The sequence below is a fragment of the Aulostomus chinensis genome, chromosome 8 (genome assembly GCF_037954235.1).
Source record: "Aulostomus chinensis isolate RoL2024-O1b breed Wild chromosome 8, RoL_Achi_v1.0, whole genome shotgun sequence".
Classification (NCBI taxonomy): Eukaryota; Metazoa; Chordata; class Actinopteri; order Syngnathiformes; family Aulostomidae; genus Aulostomus; species Aulostomus chinensis.
The window spans coordinates 6,316,737-6,341,675 of NC_141327.1; the positions used below are offsets into that span (position 1 = coordinate 6,316,737).

Genomic DNA, 24,939 nt, shown 5'->3' on the forward strand with positions numbered 1-24,939 from the left:
AAACTGTTTGAGCTTTAGTCTGTGCTCCATTCATCTGGAGTAATCAACCTGTTCACTCTCTCTTCCTTTTGGTCTCCCTCATCTCTCTCAGCCTCGGGCGGTGTATTGTAAAGACGTCCTGGACATCGAGCAGTTCTCCACTGTCAAAGGCGTAAATCTTGACCCTACTGATGATGACTTCTACCACAAGTTTGTCACAGGCAGTGTCTCCATCCCGTGGCAGAATGAGGTACTGCAGGCCCCTTAGATGATGTCATCGTTGAGCATCACAGTAGAGAGACAGTGCAGTACACAAGAGTGGAGGGATACATTCATTTTAATAAAATGAGTGAGATTACAGAACTTTTCTTAGTTGAGTCCAAGCCTATTTCTCCCTATACAACCCTATCTGCTGAAAGAGTTCTATAAACAAATGAGGCATCAGCAGAGATGACTCGCTGTCTCTCCTTGTATAGATGATCGAGATGGAGTGTTTCAAAGAAATCAATGTCTATGAGACTGATGGGACGCTGTGCTCAGACCTGGATGTGAATCGGCCTAACCCTCCACCAAAGAGAGGCTTCTTCTACCGCCTGTTCAGAAGAGAGGCAAGTGCTAGTGCTCCGGCAACTGTCCGAGGGGGTGGGGGCTAAGGTACTTCCTCTCTTCCTCCTTTTCTTTATTTTTATCCTTCCCAGGCCTTGTCCAAACTCAAGATGTAGAACATGGTAAAATGGAGGAAATTTTTAAAGATATTTTCAGTTGGGTTTGTTTGAATAAGGCCTCTCTTATTTTAGTCCCTCCTTCAGTCTTTCGCATGTACTTTCCTTTATTTACTGTTATGACACTTTTGCTCCTTTTGCAACAGATTGATTGGGGTTCTTGAACCTGTGCCTTTCAAAATTTTCTTCTAACCAGTTTTGAGCTGAACCATTGCATCATCTACGAAGGGTACTGCACAGTGCACAACAGGTATAAAGCACCTTGTAAAGCTGTCTCTGCGGTCCTATCAGGGCTGTAGGGGTAATGACACCAAAAAGTGGGTAAACAATGAAATTCAGTTGCGCATGTACACACTCGATATATGAGATCGGAAACTTTGTGCAGAGGAATTTTGTGTGATGAAGGACTTTGTCAGACACAAGAAACAGGCTGGAGACTTAGAGATGGCTTACACTTGACTGCTTTACTGGACATGTCCACAACAGATGTACAAGGTTGGCTTTGAGATGAAGTTGAGGCAGTTCCCCCACAACACCTGTGTCCAACCCCCATAAACAGTCATACTTATAATGTCAGGCACTACCCAGTAATACTGAATTAGAACATTCTGCACAGATGTGACCTTCATGTAGAGTCTAAACACAGCTACGCATATAGACAATGCTGGCTCAGTGAGTGTCAGCTTTACTATCAGTAAGTGTTCTGACTACAAATTTATGACTATGAAAGGCCCCACAGGTTCACTCCCCGACCCAGCTCAAGTCCCTGGGGTCGGACCAGCTTTTAACCTTACAGACAAATTATGAGGATGAGGCACAAGAAAGTTCAAACAGAGAATACCAAATAAAATTCCTTATCACTTTGGAACAAAATAACAAAACAAAACAAGATTAATTCCCTCCATTGGGATGCCACTGGGTGGGTGACACGTGGTCGTCCCTCACATGTACCACACTGTGAGATGGCAAGGAGGGAGAGAGGTTAGAAGGGTGGGACAAATGTTGTCAAGATTAGCAAGAAATAAAAAAGCAAAAAGTATATTTTTGGTTCTCACTATAACCTTGATTCTGGGGTTCCAAACCTTTTCAGAATTGTTGAAAACTCGAATGGTTCAGAGTAAGGCCTGTTATTGGGAAAGTCCTATTTGCTTCATAGGGTGGAAATGCAAGGCCCCTCATCTTGAGAGAAACTACTCTGTGAATGGGGCATCATTTGCCTTTTAAGTTACAGTGATGCATTGCACAGCCTGTTTTTTAGGGGTAATAAATGCTATTGGCAGCTGGAGCATGTCAACTAATGAAGCAGTTTTGTTATCTTTTACCCTTTATTTCTTGCTCAAGGCATTGATTTTGCTCCTAGTATAATTTCTCCTACTTTCTATGAATGTGGTGACGTAATTACTTCAGAGGACCACGCCCTTCCTCGCTGTTTGCAATATTACACATACTATCCTTTCCATTTTAGATTTCAAAATAACTATTTGAGCACTGATCTCTTGTTGTCAAGCTGCCAAAATCTAGATGAGCAAGCGAGGAGTGAAATGTCAACATCATCAGAGATGAGCCACCTTCAATTTTTATTCTGCGCTTACAGCAATAAACTTCATGAGCAGCAGCACTTTTCCCAGTGTTCAGGCTACATACAGTTCTGAGTGGTGGAGGTTGTTGGGGGCTGTGTGCATTCTAAGAGAAAGTGTGCTGGAACTGATTACTCCTTTTTATGGGGGAAAGAAAAAACATCATTTGATGTATTATTTTATTTGCAATTAACACACAAATTTTGTTCAGTAAAGGTTTAATACTATGGTAACATTTAAAATATTTGGTCTCTTTTAAAAAAAGAAAAAGAAAAAGATTTGAATAGTGCATTAGCAAAACTTTTATACTATGTTGTGCTACCAGGACTACAAAAACGAGAAATATAGAAATACAACATCGTGGCCATTGACCACCAGTTTTTTTTCCAATTTGAGTTCTAGTGGACATTTTTTGCCAAATTTGAGGCCAAGTCTGCTGTTTTCTTGAATCACATGCTCCCACTAGGTTCCCATCTTTTTACCACAGGATTGCTCTGAGGAAAGTTGCACATGTTAACAGTATATCCTTCCTCTTTGGTTCTCCCCAGGTCTGTTTTAAAGGCGGTTACAGTGACGATGAGATCGAAGAGCCCTCGCGACTTTAAACCACTCCCTCCACCTGCCCCCCCCCCTCGCCGCTGAACTTCACCACAAACTCCAACCGAGTGCAAATCTTAGGAACTCAGTGAATGTTGACCTGTATTTATGAGCTGTATTATAATTAAAGAAAAAAGTATGAGTTTAAAGATTTTGTACATTTGTACTTGAATTTATGTCTAGATGTATATTTTCACTAAAGGTTGTATTGTACAAAAAGCCATAAAAGTACCACTTGAATGCATACATTACATTTTTAGTTATTTTTTAATTTTCTTTTGGAATGAGAATGGATAATGTTTATTGGGGAGGTTTTTTTTTTTTTTTAAAGAAGCACAGTACCAGTTGTCTCTTTATTTTCTCAATGTAGCATAAGGCCTTTTTTTAATTTGCTGTTTGTTGATCATTGATTTGGCCAATGTGATGTGTTAGTAGCACATCAAGTCCAGCCAGCCGTAAATTAACCCCGAAGCCTCCTTACCCTGCAAGGCTCAGAATCTGAATGAACAAGAAAGTCCAGTATAACGTTGCTGTGTTGATGTCGCACTTCTCCCTCAAAATCTCCACTTGCCATTTGAATTAAAGGACTTAAAAGTGATGCTCCATATCCTTCTGTCAGCCTAGTTTGGCTGGTGTATTGGACTGGATGGAAAGATCTCGGTGCCTGTGCCAAGCTGATTCTAGCAGCAGTGGTGTGGATTTATTTCAGACAATCTTGGAGTCAGCATGTGTAACCTTAGACTACAAAGGAACTATCATGGAGCCCTTTTTATTACATAAGACCTGTTAATTATCATTCCTGAACCTCTCCAAAAATGAGCTGCCAAAGGCTCAGAACAGTAATTTCAGATGCCAGATGGTGTGTCCCATGGGAGTACAGCACTTAAATGTCTGTTACAAATTCAATACAAATACAAAGGTATTTCATGGTTCCTTGTCCTAGTCTGATCTTGTTTTCCTGCGGTGACTGTAATTGTTCTTCAAAAGTATCCCAGTAAAATTTCTGGTTATTCCTAATGCCTGTGACAGCTTGACTGGAGAGGTTGAACATGAATAAAAAAAGAGGATGATGGCACTGTGTCAGAGATCGGATCTGCAGCTTCATCTTGATAACAGATCACTGTTGCTTCACACTAACTTCCACTGATCCAGCTGTCAGCAGCTATTAGCCTCTGCACTGAGTCAAGACGAAGCCTGCTTCGGCTTCTGTGCCTGTCGATCCTAGATAGCCCGTCGGCCATGTATCCTGCTAGTAGGCCTCCAGCTGTACCCTGTAGCTTTAGCCATGTTTGTACTAGATACAAATCTGTTCATTGTAATAGCGCTCACCTTTTTCTATTCCATTGAAAACATCTGCTATCTTGGATAGGAATGACTGGAGTTGGTTGCTTTCATGTTTGTAGACAGGGATGATATTTAAATTCCTTGCAGAATCATCATTGCGTGTACAGGAACACCTTTTGTACACTTTTGTTTTACACCCCCCCCCCCCCCAAAAAAAAGGTTGACTTTTCCTTCATGTTAACCAGCTGTTGACAAAAAAGGCATTATAACTAGGATTCACTCTTGTCACTGTTTCTGTTTGTTCTCGTAGGCATTTGAAGCCATGTTGCTTTTGACATTTGCTTTTGAGGCAGTCGCTGTTTACTTACTCCCCTCAACCTGTTTTTAATGCTGTGAATACCCAGTCTGGACATGTTAGCTGTGTGTGTGTGTGTGTGTGTGTGTGTGTGTGTGTGTGTGTGTGTGTGTGTGTGTATATATATATTACACTGTATGCAAGCCTTCGTTCAGTCTATTGCATCGACTTAAATTTGATGTGCTACCCAAATTAAGAAGTTAGAAATTTAGTTACCTACATGATTCATTTTTACTCAACCACATCCCTCTTGAACAAAAAAATACAAATGCCTGTATTTTGTTGATATTAACTGCTCAAGTCATGCTGGGGCCTGAATGTCAGTCAGCTGAATTTCAGCTCAAACAACTCAAAAATGCATATATGTGAAATGGTACGCATATAGTTTTAATTGGAGTCAGCTTGTTCTAAAAAAAGTTTCACATTTCAGTATCAAAATCAGGAATCAAACGTGCATCTAGCAGTTGTTGGCTTTGTCACTTGAGTGTTTAGTTCTTATTTGTTGCTCTCAGGCACATTTTTAATGCTGAGGTTTGTTTTGCTTATGTAGATTTTAGCCTTTTTGCCTCAAAAACCTTGTAAATTATGTATTTCTAACATGTAACTAAGCTTAGATACACATTCACTCACTCTTACAGGGAAGCTAGACTGTGTTTGCTACCCCCATGCCCCTGCTATTGTTGGGAACTACGTTACACTAATGCCTCCTTGCAGCAGTAAAGAAGTCGTTTAGTTTCATTGCACTATGGTGTGGTTTGACAATGACTATAGGAAGTGTCTTTAACTTTTTTTTTTTTGCCAATGATACCAAAAGCCACATTTAGTAAATCAAACTTATGCTATTTATGTGAAGACTTTATGGAGGAAAGACTGATAGCCTTCATTGTATGTGCCAATTACCAAGTTAAGTTTTAACATCTCACCTTTTTTCAACCTCTTTATCCTTCCGTCCATCCTGAGAGAAATTCCTTCACATAGAGGAACTTTAAACAACAGTTTTGAATGTCTGCACTAAGTGCATTGCCTGTTTAAAAAAAATTACATATGTTTTATTACTCAAGCATGTATTGGTTTGTAATACTTCAGGTTCCTTGTAAATGTAAATGATGACCTTCTAGTGCCAACATATCTCACTGGTATCTGAGGACAACTTTAAATGGCAAGGTGACCAGCTGAGCTGGCCCTGTTTGAATACACACAAGCATTCCTTCTCCTGCAAAGGAGTGTGTGTGTGTGTGTGTGTGTGTGTGTGTGTGTGTGTGTGCGTGTGTATCTATAGCTATATATATGTGTGTGTATATGTGTATGTGTGTATTTATGTAGATATACATATATGTATGTGTATATGTATATATACACATACATATATACAAATATACACACAAATATGTATATATGTGTGTCAATATGTATATTGTGTGTATGTTTGAATATGTACCTGTATATATGTATGTGTATACATATATACATATATAAACATATATGTATGTATATATGTGTATATGTACACACATATATGTATATATACACACATATATATTATTTATATATATATTATTTATATATATTTTATATATATATATTATATATATATATATACACACACACACACACACACACACACATATATGCACGTGCGTGCGCACTTGGAGAATCTCATGAGTTTTGCGCTCTGTCCTTAATGTGTGATATTTCAAGAAGGACCAACAAAAATGTTGTTGGTATTCAAATGGGGCCTGGGACTTTTTTTTCCTTCTTCTTTTTGTACCTGTACAGTCATGTTGTTCAACCACTGCAGTCATTGTTAATTCTTGTACAAGTTGTATCACTGGTTGTTGTACCATATCTGACATTTGTAATTATGAAATAATACACTGCCATTTGTATAAAAAGTATGTGTCCTGACTTATTTGTGTCATCGTATAAATATGCTATTTCCAGGAAATAGATGAGCATAGAGTAGAGGAATGGAGGAAAAGGACACACTCCAGTTATGTTTTGATCTGATACACATTGGGGTTTCTAGTGGCATGAAGCTGTCATAATTAATAATGTTATATATTGGTTTAAAAATATTTCTACGAATACTACTAAAGGGTCAATTTATTTAAGTAAATGTATTCGTGTGCAGCTGATTCTGATAAATTAAATACCAATATCTTTCCTTCATCCCTACCTCTCTCTTCCCTTTGCCGATGGTTACGTCTACTTAGTTGCAGGATTTAGGTAGTCTTGTGACAGCAACAATAACACAAGGAAAAAAAAAACATCAGTCCGTTATTGGTTCTTTTTCTTGTCAGTCATTATACAAGCGTATTCTGATTGGTCACTGATGTTGCCCTCCTATTGCTGTCAAATTTGCCACTTCCTGGTTTCGGGGTGAATGTAACGCTACATCAAATATGGCTTATCAAAGAGCGTTTTCTTCATTCAGGGATTATATCGTTGAAGGATAAGACGCGCCTTTAACGAAAGTAGGTAGAGAGCCAGTGGTAGCTGTAGCGAGTAGTGTTTCGCACTCTCGTCGCACTACGCACTGCCTGCTCTCTCTGTATGCGCTAACTCGCCCCCACTGCGCTAGGCTAGTTAGCTCACGTTGTAAATATTAGCTAGCCAAGCAAGCTGTCTTTCTTTTGATTGCTAAGATGGCCACCATGGAGAAACTGATGAAGGCCTTTGAGTCTTTGAAGTCATTCCAGCAACAACAAGGACCACCAACCGCCGAGGAGCTTGTCCAGAGACAGTAAGCGGGTTTTGGTCAAACGACAATTACTGAGCTAGCAGCCCCTGAGCTATGCAAGTAGCCTAGCTTGATAGCTTACATCACTGCTGTAGTGTAAGGTAACATTACAGTTTGTAACTAGCTTGAAACTGGTAGCGCTAACATTGAAGCTGCAATATTAAGCTGTTAGTTTTATTTTCTGGGGCCAGATAAGAACCCTTGTGCAGAGGGACGTTTCTTCCCCGGGTAATATGTTTCGTTTAGGTAGATTTTCGTCTTTTTCAACGTTTTATCTTCAAAATGCCCCTTGATTAATGCTCATGCACCTGTCAAAGGTTGAGAAATTAAATTGTAAAGTGCTCTGCTAATAAGCTGATTTTTGGGAACACAATGATTTGTGGCAGGCAGCATTGACTGAATATAGTTGTTATGGTTTGCGTGAAGGAGTACCTGCAGAGCCAGAGGTCCCCCCCCCCCCCCCCCCTTTATTTCCAACAGTACAAAGTCAACACATCAATAAACAAACAAGGGCCAGAGGTCCATTAGCATGGTAGACTGACGTCATTTACGCCTGACCACTGCACCCCATCTCACCCAGATTCATGGAGCAACAGATGCTCTAACGATTTGGGCCTTGTTTTTACTCTGGCACACTGAAGCCACCTTCATTTATGAATATTATTCCAGCCACCTTGTGAAATGGTGGCCTCTGTTTCTCTCATAGGTTTATTTGCCTCATTTCAGTGTGACACTAACAAGTCAAACAAAAGATGGCAAAATTCTATGGGCGTACAGTACAATAAGGTGATTAAAACTGTGCAGATCTGGGTGTCCCCAAGAAGAATACCATGTGAACTGGCTGCATGCCTGTTTTTGTTTTATGGTTGCTGTGCTTTGAGGTTTACTCAACAAGGTCTTTATTTACAAATAACTTATGACAGAAATATTTGAGTGCTCATGTGGTTGATCGAAAACAAGAATTTGAATCCTCTATGGCTTTCTGTCTCCACCTTAACCATCACTGATATGTTACTTTAGTTGATAAAATTCAAACAATGTGACAGACTTTATTCTGATGTCTTTGCTATGCTTTATCTCTAGATGTAAATGTCACTTAAATCATTTGAATGGATAATTATGCAATTAATTACAAAAAGTTAAATTTGGCTAAAGTTAAATTTGGCATGGTCTATATGTCATATACTAGACTTCTTTATACATGGTCTTCAATCTCTATGACTATTGGGCTTTTCTCTCCTGGTCATTTTGGCTTATAATGCCTCACACAGTCCTTCACATGTTCCCTCTTTCGCAGGAAAAAGGAGCAGGCAACCACAAAGAAGGACAGGGTGACACATTGCCTGACAATATGTGAAAACATCGTTGCTCAGTCTCTGAGGTATGCTGTATTAACTGTTTGAAATTCTTACATTTTAAAGGTTGTAATAACAGTTGGCCCAAAATCAGTGTTTTCTTGTTAAACCGACAGAATGGTTGCTGTGAGTGCCAGAATAACCAGTTCTGCTAAAATGATCTTGGCCCAAAGTAAGCACATTTCTGGCCAGATCACCCTGAAACCTCTGAATGAATCCAGAACTCTGACTACCCTTTGACCTGTCCTCTAATGCTTACAGAAGATCAAGCATGACTTTCACTGAGCGAGTTTAAGAACTTTATTTTCTTAATGTCATTTTGAAAACGGTCTTGCTATTTGTTTTGGTTGTGCAGAAGGTCTTTTCTGCAGTGTCAGAGAAGTGTTTAAAAGTAGCGATAGTTAATTTATGCACTCTCATAAAAGAATGGATAAATTAACTATCGTTTGCTCTTTTAATAATTGGCAGGGACAAAACAAAAATGATTTTAGTCAGGGTACCCTACAGCACTGGTGTTTTGTACTATCAGACACACCTGTACCAGTGCTGTAGAGCAGGTTTGCTATGCTCCATGCTGTTCAGTACTAGTGATGATCATTATCATCACGAAATCTCAAAAGACCCATCTCATCAAATCTGAGAAACTACCCTGCTGCTCCAGGGTGTGTCTGTGTGTCAGCAGGATAAGCAGTGAAAAAGTGTGTCTGACTAAAACCACATGTGCCACTTGTGTTGTCATGTACTGTCAAATGTTACTTATACATGTTTAAACAATGTTTGTCAAAATTTAGAGTGTATTTTAATTGATATTTACTTATGTTCTTTCTTCTCCCTGTCCTGGGTGGGGGCAGAACTTCTCCAGAATTTCAGAAACTGCTTGGCATCGCCATGGAAATGTTCCTGCTCTGCAGTGATGATAGCGAATCAGATGTCCGGATGGTAGCCGATGAGTGCCTGAACAAAATTATCAAAGTGAGCACGACCCTGTACACTTCTTGCCATTTTCTTTTTGTGACTCTGGTTCTCTGATTTAATATTGAAGTCATAAATGTATAATAATGTTAATTGAAAATATAAGAATACTCTATTTTTGTGGATATCCTATTAATTAGTTTTCAAATGGGGAACATATCAATTATAGAAAACGGTTTTGACAGATTATAATCCAGGTTTTTCATTTTCATTAGTTAAAGAAACAAATCAGAATTGTTTTATTTTGTGATTTTTTTGGATTCCCTTTGTCTTTAGGCACTGATGGACTCCAACCTGCCCAGGCTGCAGCTGGAACTGTACAAAGAAATCAAAAAGGTACTGAGTCTGTATTATGAGTGGTATCTTTGTTACCCTGCAGACATGTCACTGTTATGCCACTGAACATGGTTTGACAGGTATTTCAATGAAATTGCTGATGTGTATCTTGTGAGATATGTGTGATTATGATTGTAGAGGTGGGGATGCAAGTGCCGCTGTCGACAGATGAATGTTTGTGTATCTTTACAGAATGGAGCCTCTCGGAGTTTGAGGGCAGCTCTGTGGAGGTTTGCCGAGCTTGCTCACCTTATCAGACCACAGAAATGCAGGTATGCTCCTGAAAGCCTGACTGATAACTATATTGAAGTTATTGTTGGAAATTGGCTTGCAACATGAGTTTTTAAGTGAATGGCTGCTCCGGGTTTCAAGCCCCGGCTCCAGCACAGGATCTTTCTGTGTGGAGTCTGCATGTTCTCCCAGTGCCTGTGTGGGTTCTCTCTGGTACTCCGGCTTCCTCCCACAGTCCAAAGACATCAAGAGGGGACGAGGTTAATTAGATACTCTAAATTGACTGTAGGTGTGGCTGTGAGTGTGAATGGTTGTTTGTCTCTATGTGTTGGCCCTGCGATGGACTGGTGACCTATCTGGGGTGAACCCCGCCTCTCGCCCGAAGGCTGCTGGGATAGGCTCCAGCCCTCCCGCGACCCTTAACAGGATAAGTGGTAGAAAATGGATGGATGGATTGAGGTTACAGTTCAACATTCCTCCCAATCTTCCATGTCTGCCATGGGTACCAAAATCTCAACGTGTAAGTGCTTCACCTCCTTTTCTATCTGTCTCTTGTGATGCAGACCCTATCTGGTCAACTTGTTGCCGTGCCTCACCAGAATCACTAAGCGGCAGGAGGAGACTGTGCAGGAGACACTAGCAGCAGCGATGCCTAAGATCATGACAGCCTTGGGACACTTTGCAAATGATGGCGAGATCAAGGTATCTACTCATGACCTTATTTTGCCAGCTGGGACTTTTGGTATTTCCTCTTTGTTTCTTCTTGGCTCCATTAATTTCGAACATTCAACCTCAATTCATCATTATTTCTTATTATTAATTGTTGATCATGTCCTTCATGTTTTTGTCTCAGGTGCTGTTAAAGTCATTTGTAGCCAACCTCAAGTCCAGCTCCCCCACCATCCGACGGACAGCTGCCAGCTCGGCCGTCAGTGTGTGTCAACATTCCCGACGCACCAGCTACTTCAACACCTGGCTTCTTAATGTGCTGCTGGGTAGGGGACGCGCGTGCACACACACACACACACACACACACACACACACACACACACACACACAGAAATGTGTATGCTTTTTAACAAAACTAAAAATCATCTTTTGTATTTCTTGTGGATATTCTACTTTAATTTTGACCAGAGCAATGCTTTCTACTTAACAGTGAAGCTTGCAGCAAGTGTCAGCACTACAAAAGTGACAGGAATGGTAATAGATGTGGGACCTCCTATCTTTCATTCCTCAAGGTCTGGTGGTTCCAGTGGATGAGGAGCATCCCAGTCATCTGATCCTTGGGGTCCTGTTAACCCTTCGTTACCTGATTCCTCTGCTGCAGCAGCATGTCAACACCTCCAGCCTCAAAGGAAGCTTTGGAGTCATGAGGAAGGAGGCTGATGTACAGCCAACACCTGAGCAGCTCCTACAGGTTAATGTTTGTGTGTTTTGTGTAGCAGTGTTATTCGCGTATTGTCTATATTTTGTTTACAATTTACTCTCAAATTTGATATTTTAGAAAATATCCTCTGGCCCTTGGGCACCCTCAATTTTTAGTGCAATTGATGAGGAATCCTTTGTGTTTATGTCTGAAGGTGTATGAGCTGACGCTACACTACACACAACACTGGGATCACAACGTTGTGACAGCATCACTGGAGCTCCTGCAGCAGGTGTTCAGGACGCCGCCACCAGAGCTTCTGCATATGCTGATCACCGCAGGCAGCATTGCACATGCCACAGTTTTTCGGCAGGATACTGAGAGCCGCGCACGCTCCGGAAGCATCCTGGAGCTTATTGGTAAACCCATCATTTAGCTTCTTAATAAGTGGACTGCAAAATTTATATCCTTTTTTTTTTTTTTTTTTGTACAATGTACTTTGGGTCCCTCAATCTTCTACATACTTTTGATGCAGGTTGCCTATAATTCACTAACCCATGCTAACTGAACTGGTTGATTACTCATTGTCTAATTTCTATTTCAGTCTGCGTTTGTGGCTCTTTTCTTTGCTTGCTTGCTCATTCCATTTTTTCTGTAATCAATTATTTGTTTCCTATGAGTCTTTGGAGCTTCTGCTGCTTTTCTCCTCCTCACCTCCTGTTTCTGCTTCCTGTTTCCTGACATTCGCAGCAGGGGGAGGGTCTTCTTGCAGTCCACTCGTTCTCAGGAAACAGAGAGGTGACTAGTCTGTTTTTCTCCCGATCACCTCTGGTCTTTTACGGATGATTCAGTCAAGCCTTGGGTAAAATTGACTCATACTGCTGGATGTAGTGGAAGTAGAGGTGGTCTTCCCATTTGGGTCTCGAACCCAGGTCTGTGTATTTTGCTCACTGATCACAACACCAAAGAGCCAGGTTCATTGGCATGACAGCCAGAGTGCATATTTAACTGTGGTGATGAAGATCCATCACACTACCCCTCCATTTGGGAAGTGTGCTCATGCATTGAATGAACAATACTTACAATAACTTACTGCCATAACATGAGATAAAAGAGTTTATTGTGGTTACGGGTTGTCAGGAGATGGTATACAAAAGTGAGACCTGCTTGACAGTGGATTGTACACGATTTTGGTTCAGTTCCTTGTTATACAGTTTCAGTCATCTCCTTGAGTTCTGTACCTAGAATGAACAAGCTACACATTTTGAAGCTACACACACAAGCACTGATGAAAATGGCCACCGTGTTTGAGTTTCTCTCCTTATTTTTTTTTTTTTTTTAGTGACCTAAAATGTTTTATGTCTAGGTAAAATGCTTTCAGGGGAGGAGGATGGATTGGAGGATGACCCTGAGAGGACTGATGTCACTACTGGTGTCTTCACAGGTGAGATGCATCATCCTGGATGCTGAAGCTACAGCAAGCTTTTACTGATGTTTCTATGCAGGACAAAGACAAACTGGAACAGTACCATTTAGTTTTGTGTATTTCTTTCCTTCAGCATCTGTTGGTGCTGATGGCGCTACTGCACCCCAGGTGGACATCATCACACAGCAGCCACGCTCCTCCCAGCATACTCTGCAGCCTGGTGACTCTGTTGACCTGAGCGCTTCCTCTGAGCAGGGCGGTGGTGGAGGTGGGACATCTGCATCAGATACTCCTGAGTCACCCAATGACAATGAGGAGGAAATGCTGAGTCGGAGCTCGAGTGGTGGGGCCAACATTACACCAGAGACGGCTGACTACACTACACCAGAGAATGCCACCCCAGAGGGAGGACCCTTAGGAGATGGCGGGATGATGCTAGGCACGAATGATTGCTCACTTCCACCAAGTGACTCCTCCCAGACCACCACGGAGGGACCTGACTCCGCTGTTACCCCTTCGGATGTCGCAGAGCTGGTCAGTTTGATTCTATGGTCATTTGGTTCAGTTTTAACGAATATACTTTTTCACTTATGTGAGCTTGTGGAGGGAGTTCTTCCATAGATACTGACTGGCATTTGTGTCCTAAAGACATCCAGCTGTCTTTATCAATGATGGTACATGTCATTGAAGCAGGATTTGCAAAATAGACAAATATTGAATCTAAATTCTAGTTTAGATTTTCACTATTTTCTGATATCATTCAAAGCTCCTGCCAGGGATGTGTTTATCTCATAACCTATGAATTACTTATACTTCTCATGAAACAAATAACAGTAAGATTTCGTATCCTACCTTACATACATTAGTGTTGAATGTAACTCTTTGTGACAAAAAAAACCTTACAATGTTTGGTATAATCTACTGTCAGTATATCTTTTGTATCTTTGAAAGTAATTTTCAACACAGATTGCTAGGCGACTAGTCTTGCAATGGCCTTTTCACTGATTGGCATTGGTGCAGTTGTTCTGCAAGTCCAGTGGAAGAACCTGAAAAACACCTTCTCAAAAAAAAAAATCCTCTGTGGTGGTTATTTGGTGCTATGCTATATAGCGGCTGAATAATTTATCATGAAGCTATAATGCATCATCTTTTCACATAAATGAATGTGCCTCACCAAATGAATGTACAGAATTCTCATTGAATTTGCTGCTGTATGGTGAAGCACTGTCTTTAATAGTAGACGGTAAAGTTTGTATCTGTGGCAACTTTCCTGCGCTGAGAGGAGTATGGTCTGTTAGTAGAGTATTCCCACCAAAAAGTCAAGCCCTCTGCTACTGCCCAAATATTCGTCCTTGTCTTGGTTATCCTCTGTTTAACTGGGTACGGGTCACGGGGGCAGCAGCCTCAGCAAGGAAACTCAGACCTCCCTCTCCCCAGCCACTTCCACCAGGTCTTCCGGGGGAATCCCGAGGCGTTCCCGGGCCAGCCGAGAGATATAATCCCTCCAGCATGTCCTGGGTCAGTCCCGAGGCCTCCTCCCTGTTGGACATGCCTGGAACACCTCCCAAGGGAGGCGTCCAGGAGGCATCCTCACCAGATGCCCGAACCACCTCAACTGATTCCTCTCAACATGGAGGAGCAGCAGCTCTACTCTGAGTCTGTCCCAGATGACTGAGCTTCTCACCCTATCTCTAAGGGAGAGCCCAGCCACCCTGCGGAGGAAACTCATTTTGGCTGCTTGTATTTCCGATCTTGTTCTTTTTGTCATTACCCAGAGCTCATGACCATCGGTGAGGGTTGGAACGTAGACTGACCTGTAAATGGAGAGTTTCCCCTTTTGGCTAAGCTCCCTCTTCACCACAACGGACTGGTTTAGCACCTGCGTCACTGCGGATGCAGCCCCAATCCGCCTGTCAATCTCCCGCTCCATCCTACCCTCACTCGTGAACAAGATCCCCAGATACTTAAACTCCTCCAGCCAAGACAGGACCCCCCCCCCCCCATTCCCCCCCAACCTGGAGTGGGAAGGCCACCCATTTCCGGCTGAGGACCATGGCCTCAGACTTGGAGGTGCTGATTCTCATCCCAGCCGCTTCACATTCGGCTGCGAACTGTCCCAGCAAGAGCTGGGGGTTGTGGTTTGATGGAGTTAAGAGGATCATGTCATTCACCAAAAGCAGAGATGGCATCCTCCCCCCACCAAACTCAACCCCCTCCACCACCTGGCTTCACCCAGAAATTCTGTCCATAAAATTTATGAACAGAACCGGTGACAAAGGGCAGCCTTGGCAGAGTCCAAACTTCACTGGGAACAAGTCTGACTTGCCGCCGGTAACGCGAACCAGTCTCCCACTCCTGCGGTAGAGAGACTGAATGGCCCTTGTCTGAATATTATCAGATCAAATTCTGCAAGTGAAATAACTAATTTTCCCAGTACTTTTGTGTGTGACATTCAAAACAATTCATGTGCTGCTTTATAGTTGCATATACTGTAATAATTGCTTGGGTTATGACGGAGCCTATGTGTGTGGATAATTGTCTGTAATAAATGTCAATGCCAAAAGATAGACATTAATCCCCCACTAGCTGTTATGATTAATTTAATTTGATATTGATAATAATTATTTCCATGACCTGTTTTTATTTTAAAAAATCAGGAAAAATGGTTGGTTAAAGCTCTTTATTTATGGCACTGAGTTAATATCATAACCTGATACCACTTTACCCAAATATCTACTGACAAGCTGACATGTCTCTTTTCAATCACCTTTCATCTGCATTCACTTTCTCCCTCTACACTGCTTGTTTTTGTGCTTGTGACATGTCGTAGCTGATGCTATTCAATAACACACCTGTTACATGATCACCTGTCACTCATAGCAGACATCTGCTGGAGGTTTGTTCAAGCAACTGAAGTTTGCAGTTTTGTTTTTTTACCGTGTACTTTCATGGTAACTTACCTTTTTAATGTGATACATTCTGTCAAATTATTTTCTAATCAATCTTGTCAAACTCTGTCATTAGTATTCATCACAGTTTCATTGGCCAGGCCTTGATTATCAACCAGTATAATATTGAACTGCCTTGAAAAACATGCTGAAGAAGATGTGATGTCACAACCTCATTTGGATCATAGGTTATGTTAATCTGTTACCTTCCGGGGAGGTTTTACTGCCAGTTTGTCCATTGTAACAGGTCTACCTCTATGGTCCTTCCCCTTCTTCTATATCCTTCTCCTCATTTTGTCACAGTCGCACACTCCATTGCCACGGGTGATCAAGTCGTCCCCTCCCTCACCGACTTCCACTGAGGGTCCTGATGCTACAGACAGCGACTCTTCTGTCTACACTGCTTCCTCTTTCTCGTCTTCTTTCTCTCTCTCTGCCTCCTCTTCCTTCTCTGCCTCCTCCTCTCACAATAGTGACAAGGTCAGCCAATTGGACAATATGAGCAGAGTGGGAGGGGCTTGCTTGTCTGTCCAGTTCCTTTTCGCCTTTCATTCTCTTTTTTTGTTCGTGTTCCCTTCTTTTCACCCTCTCCTGTCATTCATTGACAATACATGATTCCCACTTCATGTCTTCTTTGATTGCGATTTTATGGAAGTGGAGTTCAAAATAGAAGCATGATGGTCAACTATTCCTGGTTTTTCCTGACAATGTGTTCCCTTCTAAATATTCCAAGAGATGGTGACAGGCTTTTGTTCTGGCAGAGGTGAAATCTGGAGGAAAAATTTAAGATTTCATATTCTTTGAAGAAAACTTTGAGAAAACAAGATAGGAGAAATAACCCTTTAGCTCATTCCCGTAAGAATAATCCCATGTCGTATATTCAAGGAAAATCTTCTGATGTAGTCATTTACATGGTAAATATTTGGCATCAAAAGCTTGGTCTTCCTCTGGTGATTGTGGCAGCCACAATGGAATAGAGTTCTCAAACCTATGCTTTTATCCCATGTGTAAATTCTGTAAATTGCATTGAGCTGAGCATGTGGGTGACTTTTAAAATGTTTGTTTGACTTGCAACCATGTCTTTGTTTGTGGTGTCCACAACCCTGCAATTCAAACTCATAATGAATGAGTGGAAACAATTCAGGTATCCTCTGCATGTGGTTGTATTTCAAAGTGGAATTTAAGCAAGTTTTGTTCACTTTTGGAGATGTTTGTTTTTATGTGCAAGGTGCTGGATGGCAGCGAGAGCCAGTACTCAGGGATGCAGATTGGAACACTACAGGATGAAGAAGATGAAGGGGCAGTACCTTCCTCCCAAGAAGAACCTACAGAGCCATTCATGCAGTCAGCACTGGGTATGTTTTTGTACACAAATTCAGGTTTGTACTGGAAAATGATTAAAGATCTGATGATACCTATTGTTTTTGTGCAGCTTTGAGCAAACCTCATCTCTTTGAAGGCCGAGGTCACAATCGTCAGGGTTCTGACAGTAGTGTGGACCGCTTTTTACCAAAGGATGAACCTACTGAACCCGAACTTGACAATAAGGTAAAAAAAACTGTCAGCAGTCCATAGTGAAAGTGACAGTAAAGGAAACACAGTGGTCTGAATGTAACTCAGCTCCTTGCCTTTTCAGCCATCAAGTATAAAAGGTCCAATTGGACACTATACAGACCAGGGGGTGGAGCCACTGGTACACTGTGTGCGGCTTCTTGCTGCCTCCTTTCTCTTGACAGGACAAAAGAATGGTGAGTGCCGTCAAAACTGTTAAAAGGGAGCGAGGCAGACCTCAGCCAAAGCCCCTCTAATTTATGTAGATCCACATGTGAAATGTCTTTCCAGAATCACTTTTACTTCACCCCATCCTAAATAATTCATTACAGGAGTACATAGTACACAGTTTACAATACAGGAGACAGTTATAGTTTCCCTCTTTTTTTTATAATGAGTGAAGCTCCCTTCCTGCATGAAAATGGACTTAGTTTCACGTGCTCCAAAGCTCACTTTTGAACTGAAAATATGGCAGATTTCTATGCTTCTATGCTGTTAGCTGCTGTATGCCTTTTATTTTTCAGTTGTCTGTTTGTCCATCCATTTGATAAAAATGTCCACTGGGACTTAAGTTTGACCTGAAAAAATGTTGGTGGTCAAAGGTAAAGATCATTGTGGCAGGCACTCACTGTGGAGCCATAAACTGCAATTGGATATTTCTAGTTTTTATAAATGTCCATGTCATATTCCCTCAGAAGTGAAATGTGGAAATATCTTCTCTCTCAAAGTAAAAAAAAAAAAAAAAAGTACAACAAAATTCTTCACCTGCTCTACAAATTTAATCAGTTCCTACTTGGTCCATGCTCTACACTTTCAAGTTTCATGTATAAATCAGCCTGTTTTTTCTGTAATCTAACAAAATAACAAACACGTGGCAGTGAATAGAGAACATGACCTTGATGGAAGTAGATAAATTCAGATGTATGGGTGTGTAGTCATAAAAAGTCCAGTATTATTTCTTTCCAGCATCAGATCTGGACACATTGCTGTGTGCATTTCTAGTGTTTTATTGTTTGAGATTTTTTTTTTTTTTTTGGGCTTCATCAGGTCTGATCCCTGACAAGGAGGTGCGAGTGAGTGTGAAGGCCCTGGCGGTCAGCTGTATTGGTGCAGCTGGGGCGCTGCATCCTGAAGCCTTCTTTAATTCCCTCTACCTGGAACCGCTGGACGGCATCTCAGTAGAAGGTAAAATAGTGTCAGTGGTAGATTTTGTGGACAAAGGATAATAAAAATTAATCATTGATTTGTGATGTACTGGAGCAGATTGTGTAGGCACCCACAGAGTTCTGAGGACAAGTCTTACCTTAATCATGCAGCCAGTGAAAACCCTAGTGTTTGTTGGCCCTTGATTTTTAAGCTCCTCCATTGTGACGATCTGTCATGCATGTGTGTTCTTACATCAAGAAGCCAGTTTGAAGAACTTTTCCTAATGATACGATCTGGATAAGATTAGGGTTGGGTATTGTTAAAATGGTGCCCGTCCAATAGCTAAATCTAATAAACATCTCCACTGTTTGTTTGATGATTTTGATGATAAGATTTAGCTTCCCCTCAAGCTGGATGAAGGAAAAGCCCGGCTCATCTCCATAAGTGTGGCTCATTAACTGGACTTTATCTATGCTCCTGTAAAGACATGACTGTAGCTTCATTTCCATTGCAGTTTTATGCAAAATAAAAGCAATATTTCAAAAATTGACAAAGTACAATTGCGATTTGCAGGCGTTTCCATTGAATGGTGTTCAGCTCATAAGCCGTGATTCTCGTAAAATCTTGTCCCACAAGACTCCGCTTTGAGGAGGATGGAGGAACAAAACATTTTGCATTTTGGAGCAGCTTTTTTGATTGTCACTACTCCTGTTGCTGCTGTTCTCACCACAAGACGAAGGCAACAAGTGATAGTTCAAAGGCCAAGTCCATATGTATAGGAGCAGACACGAATAAGGGATTTTTAAGGGATTAAATGCAACTCCCTATGTCACGTCTGGTGATGTATACATGAGGAAAAAGGGTTTCCATTGCACGTTTGCGATATGCTTCTATATCGACATGTATGAAAAACCACCTCATGACAGCATAAAAACATATTAGCACCTAAAATCGACTTTTTGGATGTGTGTGCTTATTTACCATTTTCATTAATATGCTCATTGTATTATTGTAAATGATTAAATAAAAAATAAAATAAAATAAACATCCATATCTTCACTTAATATTCAACTGTAATTCTGTAATTTTTTTTGCTGTTAAAGAAAGTTTTAATATTGGCACATATCAGAAAACATATACCTTGATACAGTATATCTGTGATGGGCCCTGATAAGCTGATAATGACAGATATAACAGCCGGGCAGTATATCGGTCGGGGACCTAGTAACCATGGTAATGATGGCTATTAAATAGTATAATTACTGACTATTTCACAGCGCAGTGCCAACCCCCTTTTATTTATTTTTATTTTCCGGCACCATGTTAATGGTAGAAGTATTACCTTTTTGGTGAGTACTTCTTCATACCCCTCTTGCAGTGTTCTTAACAGTGTTTTTTCTGCTTTTGAGAGGAATGCACGCTTGCTTTTCCATCTTTTTGCATTATTGTATCATCTTCATCCCATTGACTATCAGGACCTCTTTTCTCCCATGGATGTGGGCTATGTAAGTCTGTTTTGAGTCAGCCTTGTTTCGATGAGGCTGGATTTAGTTTGTGGAAAGACTTAAAAATGTAGTCTTTGGGAGTGCATTGGTTGAAAATGACTTATTTTGTTGTGTTGGTGGAATACCCCAGCAGTCACGAAATTTCAAGTCCAAAATCCTGTGCCACAGCACATGCAAAATCTTTGGCCAACTCTGCTAATTGTCATGTTTGAGGAAAATACCGCATCATTTGGATCTGTAGTGTTTGATTTCTTACATTTTAAAGGGAAAAAGTGAACCTTTTTTGTTTTTCCTGGTTATGAATGGCCAATGTAAATGTGGTTATCTTTTCTGGTAGGAGCTGTTTATACTGCCCTCCCTCCAGCTTGCCTTGATTTACAAGTATGCTGCTTTTTTCCTGCTTTCAGAGCAGCAGTATGTCAGTGACGTCCTGGGCCTCATTGACCATGGGGACCCCCAGATTAGGGGGGCCACAGCCATCCTCTGTGGAGCCATTATACAGGCTGCACTTACCAAAACACGTTACAACATACACACCTGGCTGGCCAGTGTGCAGAGTACAACAGGTTAGTGTGCATGGGAAATGGGATACATGGTGTGAACTAGAGGAGAGTTTAGTATTAAATATTTCATGCTGATTGTCTCCAGGTAACCCTCTGTCCCTAATGGACCTGGTGCCATTGCTCCGAAAAACTCTGAAAGATGAATCGTCAGTCACCTGCAAAATGGCTTGCTCTGCAGTCAGAGTAAGACTTGTGTGTGTTTGTGTTTTAGTGGATTTAGCTGTGCATGTTCAGTGGAACGGACCAGTGTGTTTGTGTGTTTCAGCACTGCATCATGACTGTGTGCAGCAGTACCCTCAGTGAGCTGGGTCTTCAGCTGGTCATAGACCTCCTGGCACTGAGGGATTCCTCCTACTGGCTGGTTCGCACTGAGCTCCTGGAGACACTGGCTGAAATGGATTTCCGGTATGATCCAGGCTTTTTGTATTACTGCTGCTAAAAGGTGCCAACTGTTGCAATGCATTACAATTGGTTCAATTAAATGTATGTTCTAGTTAATTGGAGATTCTCTCTTTTCTCTCTTTCAGGTTAGTTAATTTCCTGGAGAGAAAGACTGAGGCTTTGCATAAAGGAGACCATCACTACATGGGGGTAACTTTGCATTTTCTAACCCCCATTGTTATTATTATCGTTATCATTAGTTTCTCCATTATAATAGGACACATAAAAAACAAAACAAAAAAAACAACAACCTTTCCTGTCATACAAAACATCTGGGGTAACATAGACAATATGTTACAGTAGTACAAAATGAATATCAGTGAATGAATAATGTCGTGGTACATTCCTGTCATACTTTCATAGGATAACCTTTTCTAACTAGTCCTTAATCTTTCTATATGTGCTCCTTTTTCTTCAGAGACTGCAGCTGCAGGAAAGGGTTCTGAACAATGTAGTCATCCGTCTGTTGGGAGATGATGACCCAAGAGTCCGTCATGTGGCCGCCTCTGCTGTCAGCAGGTATACACAATGTTTTGTCACAAATCCTGTTTATATTGGTTTTAAACATGAAAACTGGATTTAGATGTTTCACACTGCTGAAACTTACAAAATACAGACCCTCCTTTTAAAAATGCTAGTTGTACAATTAATCTGAAAGATATTCATAGTCCAGTGTGTGTGTGTGTGTGTGTGTGTGTGTGTGTGTGTGTGTGTGTTAATTATAAACATACTTCCCACTGAGTCTCAATTTTTTTCAGACTTCTGGTTCTAAAAAAGCAGAGACATTTATGTGCAAGATACTTCTGCACAAGTCACAGCAGGGCTTAAACATCAGAAAGGTGTTCAGTGTAAGGGTCAAAAGTTTTGAAGGGCCTTGAAATTTAGTCGTTGTCAAAGTTAGACCAGGCTTTTTCCTGTTTCCTCTGTAAAAACAATATTCAAAATTTGAAAGCTGCCTGAGTTTTCAGCCCCAATATTTCATATTGTTATGCACAAACATTGTGCATAAAGGGGTCTTTTTTTTTTTTTATTTGGTTATATGAGGTAATCATATCCTGCCTTCCGAAGATGTGGGTCAGTGCATAATCCGTGCAGAGTGCTGGGAGCAGCAGTGTTCTGATGCTCAGTAGAGAATGTTTTATCCAAAAATTAATCTCCCACCAAAAAATGTTTGAAATTTACACTGTCATAAAATTTTTACGGCTTTACTTTGGCTGTGAGACAGCTCCTTTCTTGTGGCCTTGCAATTTTCAAAGTTAGTACTTCTTCCATCCATCCATTTTCTACCGCTTATCCTGTTAAGGGGGGGTGGGGCTGAAGCCTATCCCAGCAGCTTTCAGGCGAGTGGCGGGGTTCACCCTGGACAGGTCACCAGGCCATCCCAGGGCCAGCACATATAGACAGACAACCATTCACACTCACAGCCACACCTACAGTCAATTTAGAGTATCCAATTAGCCTAATCCCCTCTTGATGTCTTTGGACTGTGGGAGGAAGCTGGAGTACCGGAGAGAACTCACGCAGGCACAGGGAGAACATGGAGACTCCACACAGAAAGATCCTGTGCTCAAGCTGGGACTGGAACCTGGAACCTTCTTGCTGTGAGGCAGCAGTGCTTATCACTGCACCACCATGCTACCCAGTACTTCTTTTTATTCCTACGTACAAATGCAGTTTCTTTTACGCCGTGGCAGTACTTTCACACTTAAAACAGCTGATCTGACACAGAATGGGTTGCCTGACAGTTAAATAACATGGCCAAAATGATAAACAATATACTGTACAAGGGAACAGATAATGATTCATTTATTCAGACTGACCCTCAAATACTGACGGCAAGACCTTTACTATGTATGACTACCTCATACAACCTCTTCAGTAAATCCAAATTATCATTTTAAATGTTAAATCCATCTCTCTTAGTCAATTTCAGGTCTACAAGCTGCATAGTAGCTTTTATTTCAGTTGTGGAAGGTTACAGACTCTATGGTAAAATAAGCTATGTGAATTGGTCAATGTTGTGTTTGAAGGACTGAGATCTTCTCCTCCTCTTCTTCCCATCCTTCCTCTTGTGTCTCTGCTGGTTTCTCTTCATCAGGCTTGTTTCCAGGTTGTTTTATGACTGTGACCAGGGCCAAGCCGACCCAGTAGTGGCTATCGCCCGGGACCAGAGTTCCGTCTACCTGCAGCTGTTGATGCATGAGACCCAGCCCCCCTCCCAGTTCACTGTCAGCACAATCACCAGGTAATCACTCAGACACACTTCACCTGTGCAGAAGTGCAGACTCGTTTGAGCTCAGATTGCAAAGGCTCTTAAGCCTTTGATCATAGACATTTGCCCATGTGATCAGAGCTTTGTTGAATGCAATTAGAAAAACAGAGACTTTTGTGAAATTTCAAGCAGTTGAGTTCAAGATTAAGTTGAGAAAATTACTTTTTTTTTTTTTAAAAATTTGTGTGTGTGCCAGGACTTATCGAGGCTACAGCCTGTTCAACTCGGTGTCTGATGTCACTTTGGAGAATAACCTGTCTCGTGTCATCACCGCTGTCTCCCACGCTTTCACCTCCTCTACCTCCAGAGCCCTGACTGTGAGCTGGTCACTCTCAAACATTTTTTTTCCTCACCTTTTCACAATCTGCCATGTACAAATTTTTAATGTTTCTGCATTTCCTAATTTCCTGTTGGGCTAAAACCAGTGCAGCTGAGAAAAGCTGAAAACATTTGTTAATTTAGTTTTTCTCAATATAATAAACTGTTCTGTCTCCTCTAGTTTGGCTGCTGTGAGGCGTTGTGCCTCCTGGCTTCAAATTTTCCAGTATGCACATGGAGCACAGGTTGGCACTGTGGCTACATTAGCTCCAGTAGTAGCTTTGCTTCTCGCTCTAGTCTCAACCGCAGCCGGGGCAGGACACTCAGGTTTGTGTGCTTGCACTCATGTTTCAATTCTAAGGCAAGAAAATATGCTTTAATTTAGAATTACATTTTTTTCACCAAAGGGCATCAATTTAATAGTCCTAGTTATTGTCTGTCACTATCTAGTGTTTCACAGTCCACCAATGCTCCAGCCTCCTCAACCTCCTCATCTGCTCCTGATATGGAGCGTAGAACTCTGACTGTGGGAATGGCCAACATGGTGCTCTCCTTACTCTCCTCCGCCTGGTTCCCCCTCGACCTTTCTGCCCACCAGGACGCTTTGTTGCTTTGTGGCAACCTGCTTGCTGGTTAGTAGGTCATATAAAAAAAAAAATAAAAAAAAAACTTAATGCCAAGTTAAGAAGGTGACCGATGTGTTGTTACCATGAGACTCTGGAATAATTGAAGCTGTGTAAACTTTTTGTAAAGTTTGTTTGAAAGAATTAAAGATTCAGGCTGTAGAATGGTATGAAATATAGCTGCCTGCTTGTCAGAAGACCTCCTGAGTGCAGGTGTCAGCCAGTACAATTATTAAAAAATGCTCACTATATATGTTTGTGTGTGTGTATAAATATGTATATACCACTGTATTGATAATGACAGCAGACTGCTCTAAACACGATTTCACGAAACATTGACTCAATTCGTACTACATTTAAAACATATCTCTCATCTTAGAAGTTCTTCTAGTGCATGCTAAAGACCTCTGTTGTCCATGCAATGGCTGCTCCACTCTGCTCCGGGGGGAGAGAGGGAGCTTGGCATGTGCCGGTAAATGCATAAAATTCCTGAGAAAAATAAAGACTGACGCATGAGCTAGTGGCGGTGAGAAATGTAATGGCTGCCACCAAATTCTCTGTGAAGGAAAACCCTGAATGTTGGACATGCTGTGAAGTTAACTCAAGAAACAAATTTAAAACATACCGTT

General features: G+C 41.3%; 2 protein-coding genes across 14 annotated transcripts in view; both read left to right on the plus strand.

The window, feature by feature from the left end:
* Positions 1 to 6,414, plus strand: part of grk4 (G protein-coupled receptor kinase 4) — a 60,119-nt gene extending 53,705 nt beyond the window's left edge. Inside the window, exons 14-16 of one of the 2 annotated variants that reach the window (XM_086210626.1) lie at positions 92 to 229; positions 456 to 633; positions 2,827 to 6,414. In XM_086210626.1, coding sequence (XP_086066752.1) covers positions 92 to 229; positions 456 to 632 — 315 coding nt within the window. In that variant the 3' untranslated portion in view covers position 633; positions 2,827 to 6,414. The remainder of the gene's footprint in view (positions 1 to 91; positions 230 to 455; positions 634 to 2,826) is intronic. The other variant, XM_086210625.1, reaches the window with a different exon arrangement.
* Positions 6,415 to 6,875: 461 nt separating this feature from the next.
* Positions 6,876 to 24,939, plus strand: part of htt (huntingtin) — a 37,746-nt gene continuing 19,682 nt past the window's right edge. For 5 of the 12 annotated variants that reach the window (XM_086210627.1, XM_086210632.1, XM_086210629.1 and 2 more), the window contains exons 1-26: positions 6,876 to 7,257; positions 8,552 to 8,635; positions 9,461 to 9,581; positions 9,858 to 9,917; positions 10,110 to 10,189; positions 10,712 to 10,850; positions 11,002 to 11,143; positions 11,390 to 11,568; positions 11,732 to 11,936; positions 12,268 to 12,315; positions 12,884 to 12,961; positions 13,077 to 13,477; positions 16,195 to 16,371; positions 17,120 to 17,246; positions 17,324 to 17,439; positions 17,528 to 17,639; positions 18,490 to 18,627; positions 20,501 to 20,659; positions 20,742 to 20,839; positions 20,922 to 21,061; positions 21,184 to 21,247; positions 21,516 to 21,616; positions 23,196 to 23,342; positions 23,566 to 23,686; positions 23,869 to 24,014; positions 24,138 to 24,319. In XM_086210627.1, coding sequence (XP_086066753.1) covers positions 7,160 to 7,257; positions 8,552 to 8,635; positions 9,461 to 9,581; positions 9,858 to 9,917; positions 10,110 to 10,189; positions 10,712 to 10,850; positions 11,002 to 11,143; positions 11,390 to 11,568; positions 11,732 to 11,936; positions 12,268 to 12,315; positions 12,884 to 12,961; positions 13,077 to 13,477; positions 16,195 to 16,371; positions 17,120 to 17,246; positions 17,324 to 17,439; positions 17,528 to 17,639; positions 18,490 to 18,627; positions 20,501 to 20,659; positions 20,742 to 20,839; positions 20,922 to 21,061; positions 21,184 to 21,247; positions 21,516 to 21,616; positions 23,196 to 23,342; positions 23,566 to 23,686; positions 23,869 to 24,014; positions 24,138 to 24,319 — 3,463 coding nt within the window. In that variant the 5' untranslated portion in view covers positions 6,876 to 7,159. The remainder of the gene's footprint in view (positions 7,258 to 8,551; positions 8,636 to 9,460; positions 9,582 to 9,857; positions 9,918 to 10,109; positions 10,190 to 10,711; positions 10,851 to 11,001; positions 11,144 to 11,389; positions 11,569 to 11,731; positions 11,937 to 12,267; positions 12,316 to 12,883; positions 12,962 to 13,076; positions 13,478 to 16,194; positions 16,372 to 17,119; positions 17,247 to 17,323; positions 17,440 to 17,527; positions 17,640 to 18,489; positions 18,628 to 20,500; positions 20,660 to 20,741; positions 20,840 to 20,921; positions 21,062 to 21,183; positions 21,248 to 21,515; positions 21,617 to 23,195; positions 23,343 to 23,565; positions 23,687 to 23,868; positions 24,015 to 24,137; positions 24,320 to 24,939) is intronic. The other 7 variants (XM_086210635.1, XM_086210637.1, XM_086210636.1 and 4 more) reach the window with 5 other exon arrangements.